Source organism: Triticum dicoccoides, chromosome 5B (genome assembly GCF_002162155.2).
Source record: "Triticum dicoccoides isolate Atlit2015 ecotype Zavitan chromosome 5B, WEW_v2.0, whole genome shotgun sequence".
Classification (NCBI taxonomy): Eukaryota; Viridiplantae; Streptophyta; class Magnoliopsida; order Poales; family Poaceae; genus Triticum; species Triticum dicoccoides.
The window spans coordinates 663,709,879-663,732,349 of record NC_041389.1 but is presented as its reverse complement, the minus strand read 5'-3'; the positions used below and the strand labels follow the sequence as shown (position 1 = coordinate 663,732,349).

At 43.0% G+C, this 22,471-nt stretch overlaps 1 protein-coding gene across 1 annotated transcript in view; it reads right to left on the bottom strand.

Annotated features, from left to right (window-relative positions):
• The window catches only part of LOC119310429, a 3,295-nt gene extending 3,151 nt beyond the window's left edge, over positions 1-144 (bottom strand). The window contains exon 1 of the mRNA XM_037586188.1: positions 70-144. Within this exon, the coding sequence (XP_037442085.1) occupies positions 70-144 (75 nt within the window). The remainder of the gene's footprint in view (positions 1-69) is intronic.
• Between the last annotated feature and the right edge of the window lie 22,327 nt (positions 145-22,471).

Genomic DNA, 22,471 nt, shown 5'->3' with positions numbered 1-22,471 from the left:
GAGCCGCCTGGTGTTGAGGGCGGGGAAGGCGGGGAGTAGCTCGGTGCAGATGTAGGTGCGCAGCTGCACCATGGCCACGTCCGGCTTGTGCGCGTCGGCCTCCGTCGCGGCACCCGCGTTGGTGAGTGGTGTCCGCCCGGCCATGGTTGACGACGGCGGTGGCAGATGCGCCGGAGAGTGTTTTTGGGATTTGGATGGCGACAGTGAGAGTGGGGTGTGTGGTGGGGCGGGGGCTGGAAGCGGCGGATGGTGGTGCGTGGTGGCTCTTAGGGTTTCCTTCCCTTCGTAGTTTGGTGGGCCAAGAGCGTGGGCCAAATACCACACTGATTGCCTTCCCACGGGCCCATTAGTCAGCCTTGACTGCCTAAAAACTTGTTGGTGTCCAGCTTGGAAAAAAACATTTTTTTCTGGTTAAACTTGTTGAGTCAGTATGTTTTACAATTCACTAGCACATATGCATGCGTGTTGCAACGGGAGAAAAAATGATGTTCTTTGTTGCAAAGTTAACGCCAATTGTCATGAACCATGTTAACCGTATTATAGTTTGATGATGAAAGAAATGACGGTGAATTGACAGTAAGGATTTTTGGGGTGCTAGTTTGTGCATGGGACATGATTCCTAGTCATCGGGTGAACAAACATATCTTTAGATCAAAAATTCTTTTACATATTGCACCTGCAGCCGTACGTGCTAATTGCTCTATAAAATTCGTAAGTGTATAAAAAGCATTCTCAGAGCTACATCGAAGAACCTAGAAATTATTTTGTAGTCCATAATCCTGAAATCTATCCTTCCATTTAATAATACCTCATGAATCTAGCGTCATATGTGTCCTAAAATTCATCATTCTATTTGCAGCGTGTACAATTCTCTTCTCCGGAGATGAATCCGCCCCGCATAATACATCTCATTCCTTTAATTTTCCAGCGCCTTCCTTTAATTTAAATACCCAAGAGAGCCTCCGTTCTTTTTTATCCCTGAAATTCATCGTTATACTGATATGCGGTCCGTCCTCAATCTTCACAATCACAGCATGCGGGCCATGTGTGGCATGTACCTCCTCCCTCTCCATTGCATTTAATTATAGCCATCCCACAAATCATCATTCAAATTATAATCATAGCATCATGCTTGCATGCCTACATAGCCAAATTAACCAGCTCACAATCCATGCAATGCATGTCTCTCTTTCTCCTTTATTGAGCCGCGATTTGTCAAGCTAATTCATCTTTTCCCTTTGTCTTGGTTCTTTTGTTGACTTGATGATATTTCAGAACTTACAAGTGTATATTGGTCATGTGTGAGGTCGATCAAGACTAAGTCAAAGAGTGAATCAAGTTGATCAACACACGCAGCATAGAAGATGTACCGAGTGGGGTCAAGTGATCCCATGGAATGGTAAGCATTGTCCATTACGCTTTGTGTACTAACCCATGATCTACATGAGAGTTCTATGTGGGGTTAGGTTGCGGTGTGCAAGTTCAAGTGGATCATCATGACGAGATCAAGGGCTTGAAGCTTGCCGTCCGTTGTGGTGGCAATGGGCTTGTGAAGATGTGCCAAAGAGTGGCTGATACGTCTCCAACGTATCTATAATTTTTTATTATTACATGCTGTTTTATTATCAATCTTGGATGTTTTATAATCATGTTATAGTCATTTTATATCATTTTTTGTAATAACCTATTGACATACTGCCAAGTGCCAGTTGCTGTTTTCTGCATGTTTTTTCATCGCAGGAAATCAATATCAGATGAGGTCCAAATGACACGCCAATTTACAATGATTTTTAATTGGCTAGAAGGAACACAGCGGGCCCTGGTTGCACCTGGGGGGAGTCCCGAGGAGGGGACAACCCACCAGGGCGCGCCAGGAGGCCCAGGCGCGCCCAGGTGGGTTGTGCCCACCTCGGGTGCCCCCTGGACCGTCTCTTTGCTCTATAAATACCCCAATATTCCAGAAACCCTAGGGGGGTCGACGAAATATTCATCCAGCCGCCGCAGAGTCCAGAACCACGAGATCCAATTTAGACACCATCACGGAGGGGTTCACCACTTCCATTGGTGCCTCTCCGATGATGCGTGAGTAGTTCTTTGTAGACCTTCGGGTCCATAGTTAGTAGCTAGATGGCTTCCTCTCTCTCTCTCTCTCTCTCTCTCTCTCTCTCTCTCTCTCTCTCTTGATTATCAATACATTGATCTCTTGGAGATCCATATGATGTAAGTCTTTTGGCAGTGTGTTTGTTGGGATCTGATGAACTTCGAGTTTATGATCAGTTATATCTTTTTATATCCATGAAAGTTATTTGAGTTCTTTGATCTCTTATATGCGTGATCTCTTATAGCCTCGTATTTCTTCTTCGATATTTGAGTTTTGTTTGGCCAACTTGATCTATTTATCTTCCAATGGGAAGAGGTGCCCGATAGTGGGTTCGATCTTACGGTGCTTGATCCCAGTGTCAGGAAGGGAACCGACACGTATGTATTGTTGCTACTAAGGATAAAAAGATGAGATCCATATCTGTCGCAATAGATAGACGGATCTTGTCTACATCATGTCATCATTCTTATTGCATTACTCCGTTTTTCTATGAACTTAATACGCTAGATGCATGCTGGATATCGGTCAATGTGTGTAGTAATAGTAGTAGATGCAGGCAGGAGTCGGTCTACTAATCTTGGACGTGATGCCTATGTAATGATCATTGCCTGGATATCGTCATGATTATTTGAAGTTCTATCAATTGCCCAACAGTAATTTGTTCACCCACCGTTTGCTATTTTTCTCGAGAGAAGCCACTAGTGAAACCTACGGCCCCCGGGTCTTCTTTCTCATATATTTGCCTTGCGGTCTACTTTTTCCTTGTGTTTATTTTTAAATCTATTAAACTAAAAAAATACAAAAATACCTTGCTGCAATTATTTGTTCCGTGATATATTTATCCCATCTACAAATTTATCTCACGTCCTTTGCCTATCTTGAGGCGTCGTACCCCGAAAGGGATTGACAACCCCTTTAACACGTTGGGTTACGAAATCACACACACAATCCAAAATGGAGGTCTTAACCACGTGCACATTTGCGAGGTATGTCCTTCAGGACAAAGTTCCAGTTGTAAACCTTGAAAACTACCTTGTAATCACGAATCATAGAGGAGTGTCTGATATGCAGTTAGTTCTATAACATAAATATAGTATTATCATTCATGTAACACACAATTATAACTGCCCGATATGATGAAATCTGCTGCTACACGTTTTTTTTACGAAACATCATAACATAAAAACAGATGGCCACACAACACAGACCCTAATAGTGTACTCTTGTTTATGTGTGAAGACAAGGCACGATGGCTGAGAACAAATTACCAGGGCTAATACTTAAGCTACAATTGATCACCCATGGCAAGGTTAAACATTCGTAACTATGTACTAGCTGATACTACCATCACCTTACCACATAGAAAAACTACTTGCACTAGCTGGCACCATGTCCACTGATGATTTAGTAATGTATAGAGTGCAAAGTAAGCAAAAACATTAATGAGAGAGGGAGGGAAGGGGGGATACCATGATATGCAACGTCTCCAGATTGACAAAGCATCTGAGAAAGGTAGTCAGCATCTTAATGTCGTCGTGGTCTCCGAAACACACATTCAAACTCAGGATCTTAACGTTCATCAACATGGTGCTCGGGCTTGGCTTTATCCCAGCCTAGAATGCACCCACAAAGAAAGATCGCACATTTAGCCATGATTCATGAACCTCTATCAACTGAACATTTTGCTAACTGAACAAATGGATAGACTTCAGATAGGAAATGTACCACGATGACGGTGCCTTGGATCTCTAGGATGTGATTTCCTGCCTTCAAAATTCCTTAATGCGTGCAATTTTGGGCAGTCACCAATCTTGACCCTGGTACACAGACCACTAGCACTGTCCCTAGGATGCTCCACGATGAGCCGGTCAAGGCATGGAGCCTTCACCACGATAATGTCCTCTATAATAGAGCCACAGATTTCCACGCACCGGAGGATCTGGCTGACGAGCCGAAGGCGCAGCCCTGCGTTTCTTCCTTGGATGTTCAGAATCTCCAGGACGGGGCTCCTAGCGACGAGGGCCTCGATGTCTCCGTCCTTCATAAGGATGGTGCAGACCCCGAGCTCACGGAGACATGGGAAGGAGGTGCCGCACAGTAACCTGGCCACGTCCGGAAATTTCTAGATGTCGATGTAGAGACGGGTGAGGGTGGTGACGCTGAAGAGCATGGCCGGGAGGGGTACCTTGAGTGGCCACGAGCGATTCACAAGGACGAGCTCTTGGACGCCCTTGGTGGCAAGGAGCTCGAGCCAGCGCGCGAGCTGGGGCTGGCACGCGTCCATGTGGCTGTGGCGCGGTGGACAAAGCGGAAGGGTCTCGGGTGCGCATCAAGGATTTGCGACACGGCGGCGGTGACGATCGGCGGGTTACCGCTGGGGCGGAGGTATTCGTCGATTAGCGTGAGGGGGTAGATAGCCAGACCCGGCGCCAGCGCGAGGCGATAACGGCGGTGCGCGCGGCATCCGTGATGGGGAGGCGGGAGACGATGTTGCGTAGGAGCGCGTCGGGGAGGAGGCTGATGCGGTCGACACCGTCGGAGGAGAGGAGGGCGGTGAGCCGCCTGTTGTCGAGGGCGGGGAAGGCGGGGAGGAGCTCGGTGAAGATGTAAGTGCGCAGCTGCTTCAATGCCACGTACGGCTCGTAGGCGTCAGCCTCCGTCGCAGCCCCCGCGTTGGTTAGTGGTGTCCGCCCGGCCATGGTCGACGACGGCGGCGGCAGATGCGTTGGAGAGTGTTTTGGGGATTTGGATGGAGAAAGTGAGAGTGGGTGGGGTGTGGACTATGTGGAAGCGGCAGATGATGGTGCGTGGTGGCCCTTAGGGTTTCGACACTGATTGCGCCTTCCCACTGGCCCATGAGTCATTCTTGACGGACTAAAAACTAGGTGACTGATAACCCACAAGTATAAGGGATCAATTGTAGCCTCTTTCAATAAGTAAGAGTGTTGAACCCAACGAGGAGCTAAAGGTAGAACAAATATCCCCTCAAGTTCTATCGACCGCTAATACAACTCTACGCATGCTTATCATTCGCTTTACCTAAAACAAGTATGAAACTAGAAGGATTTTGTAGATGTTGTTGGATAGAATTGCAAGATAATAAAAGGCTCGTAAATAAAAAGTAGGGGTTGTTTAGATAAAGAAGCAATAAAGTAAATATAGCGAGTGTGGAAAAGTGGTGGTAGGAGTTGTGAAATTGTCCCTAAGTGAAAGTGCAACTATCCCTAGGTGGTTTTGGTAATTCCTAACAACATATAGCTCATTGAGCTAATACTATTCTAAGATAAATATTTTAGGAAAGCTCAATGATTGGCATGGCATGGATGAGAAAAGTGGACCCCTAAAAATGCTAACGACAAAAGGATTGGCTCAAGCTCCAAGCTCAAGACTCTACATTTTATATTTTAGTGATCCAAGATCACATTGAGTCTATAGGAAAAGCCAATACTATTAAGGAGGGATGAGGTGTTGCTTAATGAGGTTCTTGCTTCAAAGTGCTTAGTGATATACTCAAAAGCCCTCAACTACTTTCTCACATCCACATATGACCTAAACCAAAAGTCAAACGCGGCCCCACCAATTCTTTCTATTCCGGCGCCACCGACTTCAGATCTCATAGCCACTGCCACAAACCCTAGGAAAATCGGTCTCACCGATAGGGATCTCGGTCTCACCGAGATGGGATTGTAATCTCTCTGTTTCCCTTCGTAACGTTTCGGTCCCACCGAGATGAGCGATCGGTCCCACCGAGATTGCAATGTAAACTCTCTGTTTCCCTTTCGTAACGTTTCGGTCCCACCGAGATGAGCGAATCGGTCCCACCGAGTTTACTTGACCAACTCTCAGGTTAGCTTATTACCAAAATCGGTCTCACCGAGATTACGTTATGCCCTAACCCTAACCATATCGGTCCTACCGAGTTGCATGTCGGTCCCACCGAAAATCCTAACGGTCACTAGATTTACTGAATTGGTCTGACCGAGTTTCTCAATTCGGTCCCATCGAGATTGGTAAGTTGTGTGTAATGGTTAGAATTTGTGTGGAGGCTATATATACCCCTCCACCTCCTCTTCATTCTTGGAGAGAGCCATCGGAATAAATCTACACTTCCAACTTACATTTTCTGAGAGAGAACCACCTACGCTTGTGTTGAGGTCAAGATATTCCAATCCTACCATATGAATCTTGATCTCTAGCCTTCCCCAAGTTGCTTTCCACTCAAACCTTCTTTCCACCAAATCCAAATCATGTGAGAGAGAGTTGAGTGTTGGGGAGACTATCATTTGAAGCACAAGAGCAAGGAGTTCATCATCAACACACCATTTGTTACTTCTTGGAGAGTGGTGTCTCCTAGATTGGCTAGGTGTCACTTGGGAGCCTCCGACAAGATTGTGGAGTTGAACCAAGGAGTTTGTACGGGCAAGGAGATCGCCTACTTCGTGAAGATCTACCGCTAGTGAGGCAAGTCCTTCGTGGGCGACGGCCATGGTGGGATAGACAAGGTTGCTTCTTCGTGGACCCTTCGTGGGTGGAGCCCTCCATGGACTCGCGCAGCCGTTACCCTTCGTGGGTTGAAGTCTCCATCAACATGGATGTACAATAGCACCACCTATCGGAACCACGACAAAAACATCCGTGTCTCCTATTGCGTTTGCACTCTCCAAACCCTTCCCTTTACATTCTTGCAAGTTGCATGCTTTACTTTCCGCTGCTCATATACTCTTTGCATGCTTGCTTGAATTGTGTTAAGATTGCTTGATTTGTCTATCTTTGTTAAAATCTGCCAAGAACTAAAATTGGGAAAAGGATAAGCTTTTACTTGGTCAAGTAGTCTAATCACCCCCCTCTAGACATACTTTCGATCCTACAAGTGGTATCAGAGCTTTGGTCTCCATTTGCTTTGATTTCCATAGCTTTTGGTGGTCATAGCCTTGGTTTCACAACCTAGGAGAGTATGGCGTCTAGCAAGGGAAATTATCACTGTAGGGGTCCTTACTTTGATGGTACTAATTTTGCTAGTTGGAAGCATAAGATGAAAATGCATATTCTTGGACATAACCCCGCCGTTTGGGCTATTGTGTGTACTGGCTTGCAAGCTGAATTCTTTGATGGGAGAGAATCGAACCGTGAAGCTAGCGCGGAAGAGTTGAAGATGCTGCAATACAACGCTCAAGCTTGTGATATCCTCTTCAATGGATTGTGCCCCGAAGAATTCAACAAAATCAGCCGTCTTGAGAATGCAAAGGAAATTTGGGACACTTTGATTGACATGCACGAAGGTACCAACTCCGTCAAGGAATCCAAATTGGATGTGCTTCAAAGTCAGCTTGACAAGTTCAAGATGAAGGATGGTGAAGGCGTCGCTGAAATGTACTCTAGGCTTGCTCTCATCACAAATGAGATTGCCGGCTTAGGAAGTGAAGAGATGACCAACAAATTCATCATCAAGAAAACCTTAAGAGCCTTGGATGGAAAATATGATACCGTGTGCACATTGATCCAAATGATGCCCAATTACAAGAATCTCAAGCCAACGGAGGTCATTGGAAGAATTGTTGCTCATGAGATGTCACTCAAGGATAAGGAAGAGCTCCATAACAAGTCAAGTGGTGCTTACAAAGCCTCATGTGAAGCTCGCACATCATCAAGTGAGAAACAAGCCTTCAATGAAGAATTGAGCCTAATGGTGAAGAACTTCAACAAGTTCTACAAGAGTAGAAGCAAGGAAAGAAGTTCCAAGACAAGGTCCTACAATGACAAAAGATCTTCGAGTCGAGAGCGTAATTGCTACAATTGTGGAAGACCTGGACACTATTCCAAAGAGTGTACGGCTCCATACAAGAGAAGAGAAGAGTCACCTAAAAGAAGAAGTAGAAGAGAAGAATCACCACCAAGAGAGAGGAGGAGGAGAGATGATTGTTATGAACGAAGAACATCCCGGAGGAGCAAGGATTCAGAAAGGAAGGACAAATCATCAAAGAGCTACACAAAACGAAGACATCAAGCTCACGTTGGTGAATGGGTATCCGGCTCCGACTCCGAATATCACTCCGAGAGAAGCTATCAATCCGACTCAGAACATACCCAAGATGAAGGTGTTGCCGGTCTAGCACTTGTGTCAACCAACTCCTACGACATATTTGATTCACCAAATGAAGGACTTGGAAGATGCTTCATGGCTAAAGGCCCTAAGGTATTACACCCCGAGTATGTTGATTTTAATAGTGATGAAGATGACTTGTTAGGTGATGATGATTTACTTGTTGACAACTCTAGTGATGAATACTATGACGAAACGTCAATTAATCATGCTAATCAAGATAAAATGAATGACAATGATAAGGAGAAGATTGAGCTTCTAACTAAAGAACTAAACACTCTTAAGTTAGCTCATGAAACTATCTTAGGAGATCATCAAGAACTTTTAAGGACTCATGAGAAATTACATTTTGAAAAGCTCAACCTTGAGCAAGAACATGAGTTTTTAAAAGCTATCAATGATGATCTTCGCAAGAAAAGTTCTTCTTACATTGCCAAGCGTTTACTCTTATCTACTTACATTGCCATGCTTTCATGGACATCATCTTGTGTGTGCATCACTCTATGTCTATGGATATCCTTGTTTGTTCCTTGTGGGACTAACCTGTGTAGGTATTGAAAGTGCAACTCACTCCAAAGGATTGCTCCAAAAGATCTACATCAACATAGAGCATCCACATCTTCAACACCTACATGAAGTCAGCTTTGACAAAACCCAAGGTTAGTTCATCCCTCTCTGGGGGATCTCACATCTAGGGGGAGCTTTACTCTAAGAATTGAGCTAAAGCAACTCTAACGATGTGAACACATCAATGCATTATGTAAAAGTGGCAACCCCACTTGAGCTTAAACGATGAGTATGACCTATGATCAAATGTTCTCATTTGACTCCTAAGTCAATATACTCATATATAGATGACCTAGTCATCGCCAATTGCTTGATAGATGCCAGAATTGGTTGTGCATGCTTTGCCACATATTTTATCTGCCATCTTATTGTGTGAGCATGTTGTTTGCATATTTTACTCATTCGAGGACATCCACTTGTAGTTTTGCTTGTTTGGCTTCTTTTCTTTTGACCAAGTGGATGGACAAGAATGCCTAAGAACCCTCTCTAGCTATCTATGTTATTCCTGTCTCAAACTCTATTCATGCTACATCACAAAGTTTGATCAAGTCAGATTCGAACCACTCTGTGTGAGGAGCACTCGGAGTCCCCGATTCGTCATAGACTTAAACTTCCAAAACTTCTTTGTGCGTTTCGGTCTGACTGATTCATCCTTTTTGGTCATACCGAGATCACTAAGTTGATCTAGGTTTTCAATCTCGGTGCAACCGATTTGAACTTTTCGGTCACATCGAGTTGCAGCAACTGCTTGGAGTTATGCATCTCGGTGCCACCGAGTCGTTCCACTTGGTCACACCGACAGGGTCAAGCTATATATACCCCCGGGCCAGAATTTGGAAATTTCTCCGAATCACTTTGCTCGCACTCAGCCTGCTCCACGTCCCTGGGTCTCTGGGTCGTCCTCCTCGTCGCCAGCCGCCTCCCGCCGCTGGTCTCCACCACCGTCAACGGAAATCGTCTCCGCCGTTGTCGCCATAGCAAGTCCACCGCTGAACTTAGGGTATGGACTTGATCCTTGTGCTATATCTATCCGATTCCTAACACATTGTTTTTCCATGTATCTTGCCACAGTTGAGATCGTCCTATCCAGCGAAATAGATTAGTTTCGATTAAGAATTTAGGGTTAGGTTTCCGCCAAAATCATCTCGGACCGACCGAGTTGTAGAAATCGGTTCCACCGATTTGGCTTAGGCCATTGCACATGTGATTCTCGGTCTGACCGAGAATTGCAAATCGGTATGACCGAGTTCAGGACTTTGTGAAACCCTAGCAGTCTCGGTGCCACTAAACCGTGACTTGGTCTGACCGAGTTCACTAGTTTAGGTTCCAAAAGCTGCTCCGGTCTCACCGAGTTTACAAATCGGTAGATCGAAATGCTTTTTGTGGAAAACTAAAATAAGTTTTTAATTCATTCTTTTGCAAAAACCTCTATGCTTTGTGATGCTCATCCCCTCTATCTCATCTATATCTATTCACGGGGTCTACTATCAGAGTTTGCACTATGTCAGATCAGAGTGACAGCCAGAACGGAGATGAAGAGCAAGTTCACTTGAGTGAGGGCACTAGTCCCTCCAGTACCTCAGATGAGGGCAGCAGGAGCACTCCTAGCAACTTGCCTAAAGCTGCCACCAGGGCCAGAAAGAAGAGAACCTCAGATTCTGAAGATGAGGATTATGTGGCAGAAGAGGATGAAGCCACCTCCAGGAAGGTGCTGAAGAAAGAATATGGCACAACTGCTGCCACCAAGCATGGCTTGAACAGGAAAGTTCCAGCCAAGAGGACTCCTATGCTGAAGCTCAGAGGATCAACTCAAGAGTCTGTGAGATCTGAACCCAAAGAGCCAGAAGTGGCTGAAAAGAAAAGGAAAGAAAGAGCAAAGAAAACTATGGCCAGAGTAGTTGGAAAACCCTCTATGATGGAAGAAGAGGAAGAGGTTGCTGCACCAGCACCTAAAGCTCAAAAGCTTATGGGAGATGCAATCAGATCAGGGGCTGCTCCATCAAAGCCCAAAGCTGCTCCCAAGCCCAAGACTGCACCCAAGAGGAACACCAGGAGTATACCAGCTGCAGAGAAGAACAAGGCCCCAGTGCCTGAAGATGCTGAAGAAGAAGATGATGAGTCACATGTCTTGAGGAAGTTGAAGCCCAAAATTCTAGATCACAATGATGCTCACCCAGTAGCTGAGGATATGAAGCTCAGGAAGGATGCAGGTCTCAGACAATGGAGATTGACAGATCCCTATGTTGTCAGAAGAAGGACTGCTGTGGACTACAGGTTCCATACAAAGGAACAACAGTACTTCTATGAGACAATGCTGCTTGATAAGAAGCCAATTGTCTGTGATATGAGATGGGTGGACTGGGAGTACATCAGGAAGAATGAAGAACACTATCCTAGAGTCTTTGACAGCTTCAAGTCTTGTGGGGTAGATGACTTTGTTGGTCAGAAGCTCACAAAGTGGAATGATGAGCTTATTATGCAGTTCTACTTCACATCTCACTTCTACCCAGATGGAAGGATTATCTGGATGTCTGAAGGTACTAGGTACCAATCAACTGTTGAAGAGTGGGCAGAGTTGATCAATGCTCCTAATGAAAATGAGGATGACTTGGATGTCTATGCCAAGAAGAAGAAGGATCACAACTCCATGGCACATATGTATAGAGAGATCACAGATGCTGCTGTTGAGACTCACAAGTTTGGATCAGTACATTACCTTCTGTCAGGTTTGCCAACAATCAACTGGATCCTTAGGCACACTCTATTGCCAAAGTCAGGTGATCACAAGATGATCAGAGGCCATGCAATTAATTTGCTTCACATATTTGATGTGCCTCAGAAGTTCAAGGTCATGAGCTTAATTGTTGAGACTATCAAGAGGACTGCTGCTGACCAGAAGAGAAGTTGTGGGTATGCCCACAGATTCAGGAGCTCACCAACTCCAAGATGGGCATAGGCACTTATCTCTTGGACAAGGATCACATGCCTATCTACCCAGACTTTGAGGACAACACTGTAGTGATGGATGAAAATGAACCATCTTCTGTGCAAGCACAAGTAAAGAAGGAGAAGGCAAGGACTGAAAAGGCTGCAAAGATGCCAACTGCTGAAGAGGCATCTCAGTACTTCCTAAAGAGCAAGCAAGATCAGCTTGGCTACTTGATTGCCTCCACTCTAAGGATTGAGAAGGGTTTGGCCACCCTGACACAAAACCAGGAGAGCTTGGAGAGGATCATGGAGCAGAAGTTCTATGACTTAGATGTGAAGGTCACTGAGATACAGTCAGTTGTTGAGCAACTTCAGGATGAAATGCAGGAGAGGAAGGGCAAGACTACCACTGATGCATTTGCTAGAGTGCCCAGAAGTCAAAGATCAGCTGCAGTGCCAGTGACAGACACCAGAGCAACTTCATCTGCACCAGGAATAGCTTTAGTGCCACCAGCTCCATTAGCCACTCCACCAGCTCCATCAACCTCAACTGATGCCTTCGTCCTTGGAGTCATTTCTACACCACCACATCAAGACCAAGCCTGAGAGTCGATTTAGCACTATGCATTTTTTATGAACTTTTTGGTAACTTGTTGCCAAAGGGGGAGAAAATGTATAGATCATAGGCTTCGAGAGAGAGTGTTGCTTTTGTTCTCTCTTGTTTTGGTGGTTGAACTTTATTTGTTTGCTTGTTTAAGATACATTCTGCGTTTGTGTGATACTTGGATGATCATGTGTTTGATCCTATACAATGCTCCTTAATGCTTGTTGGATGACATTATCCTTTTATCTCTATATGATCATTCACTTTGCTTGGTGATGAGTGCATGTATTTAATTATTATCATTTTGAGCGCTCCACCAAGATGTATGTGACATGGAAGAGTAACCCATGTTCCTAATTCATTGTGCATTTGCAGTCCAAAGCAAATCTTAAACTATGCACAAATTTAGGGGGAGCTCTTGTTTTTCACATACTTCTCAAAGCGACAATGTTTTCAATCTTATTATCATTTTGTCGAAGCTTTGATCTATATGTTGTCATCAATTACCAAAAAGGGGGAGATTGAAAGTGCAACTATCCCTAGGTGGTTTTGGTAATTCCTAACAACATATAGCTCATTGAGCTAATACTATTCCAAGATAAATATTTCAGGAAAGCTCAATGATTGGCATGGCATGGATGAGAAAAGTGGACCCCTCAAAGTGCTAAGGACAAAAGGATTGGCTCAAGCTCCACGCTCAAGACTCTACATTTTATATTTTAGTGATCCAAGATCACATTGAGTCTATAGGAAAAGCCAATACTATTAAGGAGGGATGAGGTGTTGCTTAATGAGGTTCTTGCTTCAAAGTGCTTAGTGATATGCTCAAAAGCCCTCAACTACTTTCTCACATCCACATATGACCTAAACCAAAAGTCAAACTCGGCCCCACCGATTCTTTCTATCCGGCGCCCCCGAGTTCAGATGTCATAGCCACTGCCACAAACCCTAGGAAAATCGGTCTCACTGATAGGGATCTCGGTCTCACCGAGATGGGATTGTAATCTCTCTTTTTCCCTTCATAACATTTCGGTCCCACCGAGATGAGCGATCTGTAACCATATCGATCCTACCGAGTTGCATGTCGGTCCCACCGAAAATCCTAATGGTCACTAGATTTACTGAATCGGTCTGACCGAGTTTCTCAATTCGGTCCCACCGAGATTGGTAAGTTGTGTGTAATGGTTAGAATTTGTGTGGAGGCTATATATACCCCTCCACCTCCTCTTCATTCTTGGAGAGAGCCATCAGAACAAATCTACACTTCCAACTTACATTTTCTGAGAGAAAACCACCTACACTTATGTTGAGGTCAAGATATTCCAATCCTACCATATGAATCTTGATCTCTAGCCTTCCCCAAGTTGCTTTCCACTCAAACCTTCTTTCCACCAAATCCAAATCCTGTGAGAGAGAGTTGAGTGTTGGGGAGACTATCATTTGAAGCACAAGAGCAATGAGTTCATCATCAACACACCATTTGTTAGTTCTTGGAGAGTGGTGTCTCCTAGATTGGCTAGGTGTCACTTGGGAGTCTCCGACAAGATTGTGGAGTTGAACCAAGGAGTTTGTACGGGCAAGGAGATCGCCTACTTCGTGAAGATCTACCGCTAGTGAGGCAAGTCCTTCGTGGGCGACGACCATGGTGGGATAGACAAGGTTGCTTCTTTGTGGACCCTTCGTGGGTGGAGCCCTCCGTGGACTCGCGCAGCCGTTACCCTTTGTGGGTTGAAGTCTCCATCAACGTGGATGTACGATAGCACCACCTATCGGAACCACGACAAAAACATCCGTGTCTCCTATTGCGTTTACACTCTCCAAACCCTTCCCTTTACATTCTTGCAAGTTGCATGCTTTACTTTCCGCTGCTCATATACTCTTTGCATGCTTGCTTGAATTGTGTTAAGATTGCTTGATTTGTCTATCTTTGTTAAAATCTGCCAAGAACTAAAATTCGGAAAAGGATAAACTTTTATTTGGTCAAGTAGCCTAATCACCCCCCTCTAGACATACTTTCGATCCTACACTAAGCAATTGACTACTTAACTAGACCGATAGCAAGTTTTATGTGGGAGAGGCATAAGCTAACATACTTTCTCTTCTTGGATCATATGCACTTACGATTGGAACTCTAGCAAGCATCTGCAACTACTAAAGATCATTAAGGTAAAACCCAACCATAGCATTAAAGTATCAAGTCCTCTTTATTCCCATACGCCATGACCCACTTATCCTTGTTTGTGTTTCAGTCACTCAGGCAACGCAGACAATAAGCAAACCATAAACATATTGCAAACCCTACAACGGGGATCCCTCACGCTTGCGCAACACGGAGAGCACCATAGGACAGCAACATAACCACAAGCAAATTAAACCAATCATAGCAATTCACCAATTACTGATAGGACAACGAAAATCTACTCATACATCATAGGATGGCAACACATCATTGGATAATAATATGAAGCATAAAGCACCATGTTCAAGTAGAGGGTAGAGCGGGTTGCGGGAGAGTGGACCGCTGAATATAGATGGGGGAAGGTGATGGAGATGGTGGTGAAGATGACGGCGGTGTTGGTGTAGATCGCGATGATGATGGCCCCCGGCGGCGTTCCAGCGCCACCGGAAGCGAGGGGGAGAGCCCCCCCTTCTTCTTCTTCTTCCTTGACCTTCTCCCTAGATGGGAGAAGGGTTTCCCCTCTGGTCCATGGTCTCCATGATGTGGGAGGGGCGAGAGCCCCTCCGAGATTGGATCTGTCTCTCTGTCTATCTCTGTTTCTGCGTTACCAGATTCTGCCCTTTCACCGTTTCTTATATATCCGGAGATCCGTAACTCCGATTGGATTGAAACCTTCTCCAAGATTTTTCTCCGAAAATTAGCTTTCTTGCGGCAAAAGAAAATCATCAACCACCTTACGGGGTGCCCGCGAGGGTCAGGGGCGCGCCCACCCCCTGGGGCGCACCACCTGCCTCGTGGCCCCCTTGGGCACCGTATCGCGTTGATTATTCTTCCCAAAAATCATAAATATTCCAAAAATATTCTCCGTCCGTTTTTATCCCGTTTGGACTTCGCTTGATATGGGGTTTTTGCGAAACATAAAACATGCAACAAACAGGAACTGGCACTGGGCACTGGATCAATACGTTAGTCCCAAAAATAGTATAAAAAGTTGCCAAAATTATATGAAAGTTGAATAATATTGGAATGGAACAATCAAAAATTATAGATACGACGAAGACGTATCAGCATCCCCAAGCTTAATTCCTGCTCGTCCCCGAGTAGGTAAATGATAAAAAAAGATAATTTTTGATGTGGAATGCTACCTAGCATAATCTTGATCATGTAATCTAATCATGGCATGAATATTAAGACACGAGTGATTCAAAGGAATAGTCTATCATTTGACATAAAAACAATAATAGTCAGGCATCCCAACAAACAATCATGCCTTTCAAAATATCAATGCTTACAGAACGCTATCCCTACAAAATCATATAGTCTTTTATGTTCCCTTTTCTTAACACAAGGTACCCCTCATGCCTATCCTGGTGCCAGTCAAGCAATTGGTTCATCTTTTTAACGCGCTTCAACTTTTTCAACCTTCACGCAAAGATAAACAATCAAAATACAATGCATGCCAATTTGGTTACATAGTTAGGAGACCATACGTGCATGCTTCGGGAATCACAGACCTTAATACCAATATCCTTACTAAACACAACCATTTACTAGAACCTCCCACATATTATCATCTCTATATTGCAAAACTATTGCAAGGAATCAAACATATCATATTCAGTGATCTACAAGTTTTATGTAGGATTTTATGACTAACCATGTTAATGACCAATTCCTATCATCTCTCTAAATAAATATAAGTAAAGCAAGAGAGTTTAATTCTTTCTACAAAAGATATGCCCACGCTCTAACAAATATAAGTGAAGCAAAAGAGCATTCTACAAATGGCAGTTTTTTATGTGAAGAGAAACAGGCAATCCAAACTTCAAATGATATAAGTGAAGCACATGAAGCATTCTATAAAGCCATACTCAAAAGATTGAAGTGAAGTGCAATGAGCATTCTATAAGTCAACCAAGGACTATCTCATACCAGCATGGTGCATAAAAGAAAATTGAAAACTACATGCAAAAGGCACTCCAGATTTGCACATATCACATGAATGAAATGAATCCGAAAACATACCGATACTTGTTGAAGAAAGAGGGGATGCCTTCCGGGGCATCCCCAAGCTTAGACGCTTGAGTCTCCTTGAATATTTACTTGGGGTGCCTTGGGCATCCCCAAGCTTGAGCTCTTGCCTCTCCTCCTTTTCCTCATATCGAGACCTCCTCGATCTTCGAACACTTCATCCACACAAAACTTCAACAACAAACTCGGTAAGATCCGTTAGTATAATAAAGCAAATTACTACTCTAAGTACTGTTGCAAACCAATTCATATTTTATTTTTGCATTGTGTCTACTGTAATATAACTTTTCCATGGCTTAATCCACTGATAGAAATTGATAGTTTCATCAAAACAAGCAAACTATGCATCAAAAATAAAATCTGTCAAAAACAGAACAGTCTGTAGCAATCTGAACATTCACCATACTTATGGTACCCCAAAATTCTGCCGAAATTAGGAAAAAATAAAAAAATTGTATAGAATGACAATGAAAAATGAATCAGAACCGTTTTACATTTCAGGAAAAAATGTAAAATCGCGCACTACAACCAAAGTTTCTGTCCTACACCGCACAATCCAACAAGCATTGTAAACATCCTAAAGGCAAACCTTGGCACATTATTTTTATAATACAATGGAATTGTACAAGGGGATAATTATTTTTGATGAAAAGTTTCTGTAATTAAGATTCACAAAGTTTCCGTGAGCATGAACAAAGTTCAAGGAGCTCCCCCACTTCAACAATGCTTGTCTTTCTCACTTTCACTTTCCTTTTTGAATAGTTTTGGGTTCCCCTCTTCATTATTTTTGTTTTTAAACTTTATGAAAGCACTCAACAGAAATAAATGACTCTCTAAAACTTCCTGGTTGTCTCCCTCGCAGCGCTTTCTTTAAAGCCATTAAGCTAGGCATATAGTGCTCAAGTAATAGATCCACCCGGATCCCAAGGTATATCAAAGCCAATTTTAATTAACAATGATTTGTGATTTAGTAGTGAGCACAAAGTAACATATATCAAGCAATGACGAAGTCTAACTCTCTGCCTATGCATCGGCATGTCATAAAAGAACAATTGATGCACACATAGTAAAGGCCAATGCATAGTATAAGCAGTTTCTTGCAATTTCATCGTATGGGAAACATAGAGAGGTGGAGATATAGTTCCTCTCTCATTATTGCAAGTAGGAGCAGCAAGCACATGCATATTATATCTATCAAAATCATCATGTGTAGTAGTAAAATGCAACCCATCAATATAATCCTTAATAAGGGCAAACTTCTCCGATATAGTATAGTCGGGAGAATTCAAAAAGATAATAGGACTATCATGCGTGGGTGCAATAGCAACAATTTCATGTTTAACATAAGGAACTATAGCAAATTCATCTCCATAGGCATAATTCATATTGGCATCTTGGCCACAAGCATAGCAAGCATCATCAAAAAGGGATATTTCAAAAGAATCAACGGGATCATAACAATCATCATAACATTCATCCTTCGGTAAGCATGAAGGGAAATTAAACAATGTATGAGTTCAAGAGTTACTCTCATTAGAAGGTGGGCACGGGTAGCTAATCCGCTCTTCCTCCTTTTGTTCTTTGCTCTCCCCATCATCTTTTTCATCCAATGAGCTCATAGTTTCATCAATTTCTTCTTCCATAGACTCCTACAAAATATTAGTATCTTCTTGGACAGCGGAGGAGTCCTCAATATATGGTTTAACATAGGCATTAGAAGCATAATTATCATAACAATATTTAAGTATGGCAAAAAATTTCAGATTTGTAAAGAGTAGCATCATACTTTTCAATCAAACAAGCAATTTCATAAGCTCCCTTAAAAGCAACAAATTCTTCAATTTGTTGAACATCATAGTAATTGTAAATACCCTTAGCATACGAAGATACGATTCCATTATCACTAAACTCACATTGATAGGGAATGTGTTTCTTAGGGTTTTCAGAACAACAAGTAAAATCATATATTTCACATAAATTCCAAGCATAGCATTGCAAACGATGAAATTGATCCAGTAAAAGTTTCCCTTTTCCAGATATGCGGTGTTGCACATAACAAGCATGCTCATCTAAAGATTTGCCCTCAACTAAGCTAGTTGGGGTTTCAACACGAGCACATAGGGATCGAAGATGATCCAAGTAAAAAGCTTCAGGAGTGTGACATATTTTGAGTGGTTCTTCAACCATTGGTGTAGTAGGTACAACTAATGTGTTTGGTATTTTGTGTTTCCTACCCATAATTAAAGATATAAAACAACTAAGAACAGCAAATAAAATTACTTAGTGATAAGCAAACAAGCACACACGAGAATATTCACCCCACGCGACTCCCCGGCAACGGCGCCAGAAAAAGGTCTTGATAACCCACAAGTATATGGGATCAATTGTAGCCTCTTTCGATAAGTAAGAGTGTCGAACCCAACGAGGAGCTAAAGGTAGAACAAATATTCCCTCAAGTTCTATCGACCGCCGATACAACACTACGCATGCTTAATGTTCGCTTTACCTAAAACAAGTATGAAACTAGAAGGATTTTGTAGATGTTGTTGGATAGAATTGCAAGATAATAAAACGCACGTAAATAAAAAGTAGGGGCTGTTTAGATAAAGAAGGAATAAAGTAAATATAGTGAGTGTGGGAAAGTGGTGGTAGGAGTTGTGAAATTGTCCCTAAGCAATTGACTAGTTTACTAGACCGATAGCAAGTTTTATGTGGGAGAGGCATAAGCTAACATACTTTCTCTTCTTGGATCATATGCACTTATGATTGGAACTCTAGCAAGCATCCGAAACTACTAAAGATAATTAAGGTAAAACCCAACCGTAGCATTAAAGTATAAAGTCCTCTTTATTCCCATACGCCATGACCCACTTATCCGTGTTTGTGTTTCAGTCACTCACGCAACGCAGACAATAAGCAAACCATAAACATATTGCAAACCCTAGAGCAGGGATCCCTCACGCTTGCGCGACATGGAGAGCACCATAGGACAGAAACATAACCATAAGCAAATTAAACCAATCATAGCAATTCACCAATTACCGATAGGACAACAAAAATCTACTGAGACATCATAGGATGGCAACACATCATTGGATAATAATATGAAGCATAAAGCACCATGTTCAAGTAGAGGGTACAGTGGGTTGCGGGAGAGTGGACCACTTAATATAGATGGGGAAGGTGACGGAGATGGTGGTGAAGATGACGGCGGTGTTGGTGTAGATTGATGTGATGATGATGGCCCCCGGCGGTGTTCCGGCGCCACCGAAAGCGAGGGGGAGAGAGCCCCCCTTCTTTTTATTCTTCCTTGACTTTCTCCCTAGATGGGAGGAGGGTTTCCCCTCTGGTCCATGGTCTCCATGGCGTGGGAGGGGCGAGAGCCCCTCCGAGATTGGATCTGTCTCTCTGTCTCTCTCTGTTTCTACGTTACTAGATTCTGCCCTTTCACCGTTTCTTATATATCTGGAGATCCGTAACTCCGATTGGATTGAAACCTTCACCAAGATTTTTCTCTGAAAATTAGATTTTTGCGGCAAAAGAAAAGCATTAACCACCTTACAGGGTGCCCACGAGGGTCAGGGGCGCGCCCCTTGCCTCATGGCCCCCTCAGGCACCGTCTCGTGTTGATCCTTCTTCCCCAAAATCATAAATATTCAAAAAATATTCTCCGTCCATTTTTATCCCGTTTGGACTTCTCTTGATATGGGGTTTCTGAGAAACATAAAACATGCAACAAACAGGAACTGACACTGGGCACTGGATCAATATGTTAGTCCCAAAAATAGTATAAAAATTTGCCAAAAGTATATGAAAGTTGAATAATATTGGCATGAAACAATCAAAAATTATAGATACGACAGAGACGTATCAGTGACCTCCTAATGGGCGCCTGTAGCACCAGTTTTTCCTTCCTGGCGCACAGCCTAATTGGACCAGCCCAATTGTGCAGTACAGTAGGGTTGATGCTCTGCAGCGGCTCCAATAGTGTTAATGGTACAAGAAGCACACCCACACGTGAAAAACTGTATATCTAGCCTTAGAAATTTTTCTAACAAAGAATGTGCATCTACACTTTAAATGTACCTAGCCTTTAATCTAATCGGTATTGATTGACTAATGCAGCAACTTGTGCTCTAGCTATTACATTCGTCCTTGTTTATTGGTCCTCTTTATATTTTGTGTTAAACTTTGACTTTAGATTTAACTAATAAAATGTTAATGCATGTCCCAAAAAGTAATATCATTGAAAACTATGTTCAAATAAGAATTCGATGATATAATTTTTTGTGGCATGCACTAACATTTTGTTAGTTAAATCTATGGTCAAAATTTGGCATCAAATGCGAAGGGGACCAATAAACCAAGTCAGAGGTAGTATATGTTGCATCTTTATCCTTAATTACAGCATGCAACAACCTTCATTTAATCTTCTTCTCTCAATGCTCGCATGCACACATAAGTGTGCTACTTTTGGGCATTAATTATGCCATGAAGGTCTGGTTCCTCTTGGTCAATGTGTAAATCTCTATATGATAGTCTTTCATGGACATGGGGAGTAGTGCACATGCCAAATTTACTAGGTTACCTTGTTTCACACTCCTCCGTCGTAAGAGTGGAGACAATAGCTTTCATCAAAAATAAAAAAATGAATAGTATAAAAAAGCACTGACATTATATCGCCTGATTTCCTTACTCGTCCTCAATATCGGAAAGACTACTTTCATTCAGCGACATGTGGGACGTCGACCATCCTGGTCCACTTGCCATGCACCAAAATTAGAGTGCTTCATAGAACTGGAGGAGAGACTCAGCTGGATCGTAGCGCCGCAGTAATAATGACTATTGAGCCATCAAATCACAGGCCCGACTTTTCCATCGTAAGTTGCTCGGATGAAGGAATCATCATGACTTCGTTGAATCCGCTTCTTCAAGAAAACTTACTATACCAGCAATACTGCTACCACGCGTGAAGACTAGAGGGCACTGTAACACGTCATATCACTCAAACCCACTAGGCCAAACTAGTCCGCCTAACACGCGGGAAAGCCCTGCCCTCGTCATTTTGTTCTGGATTTCTATCGATCGATCGCAGGAACAAGCGAAAGGAAAGAGTAGAAAATGTTACACTTTGCAAGTTTAAAAGGAAAAGACGGCACACCTAAAGCACACATGTCGTGTTCGCATCGCACCTTGTAGGATCGAAAGTAGGTCTAGAGGGGGGTGATTAGACTACTTGACCCAATAAAAATCTAACATTTTCCCAATTTTAGTTGTGGGCAGATTTTAGCAATTAACACAAGTCAATCAATCAACCTACACATGCAATTCTAAGAGTGTAGCAGCGGAAAGTAACCATTGCATTTGAAGGTAAAGGGAAGGGTTTGGAGAGTGCAAACGCAATGATGACACATAGATTTTTGGCGTGGTTCTGATAGGTGGTGCTATCTGATAACCCATAAGTATACGAGATATCAACAGTTTTCAGGGGTAGAGTATTCAACCCAAATTTATTAGTTCAACACAAGGGGAGCCAAAGAATATTCGCAAGTATTAGCAGCTGAGTTGTCAATTCAACCACACCTGAAAGACTTAATATCTGCAACAAAGTATTTAGTAGCAAATTTAGTATGGAAGTAATAGTAATAGTGGCAAAAGTAGTAGTAGTAGTAGTTTTGTAGCAATTGTAATAGTGGCAACTGCAAAGTAACATAGCAAAGATCAATATGTGAAAAGCTCATAGGCAATGCATCAATGATGGATAATTATGTCGGATGGCATTCATCATACAACAGTTATAACCTAGGGTGACACAGAATTAGCTCCAATTTATCAATATAGTGTAGGCATGTATTCAAAATATAGTCATACGTGCTTATGGAAAAGAACTTGGATGCCATCTTTTGTCCTACCCTCCCGTGGCAGTGGGGTCCTAATGGAAACTAAGGGATATTAAGGCCT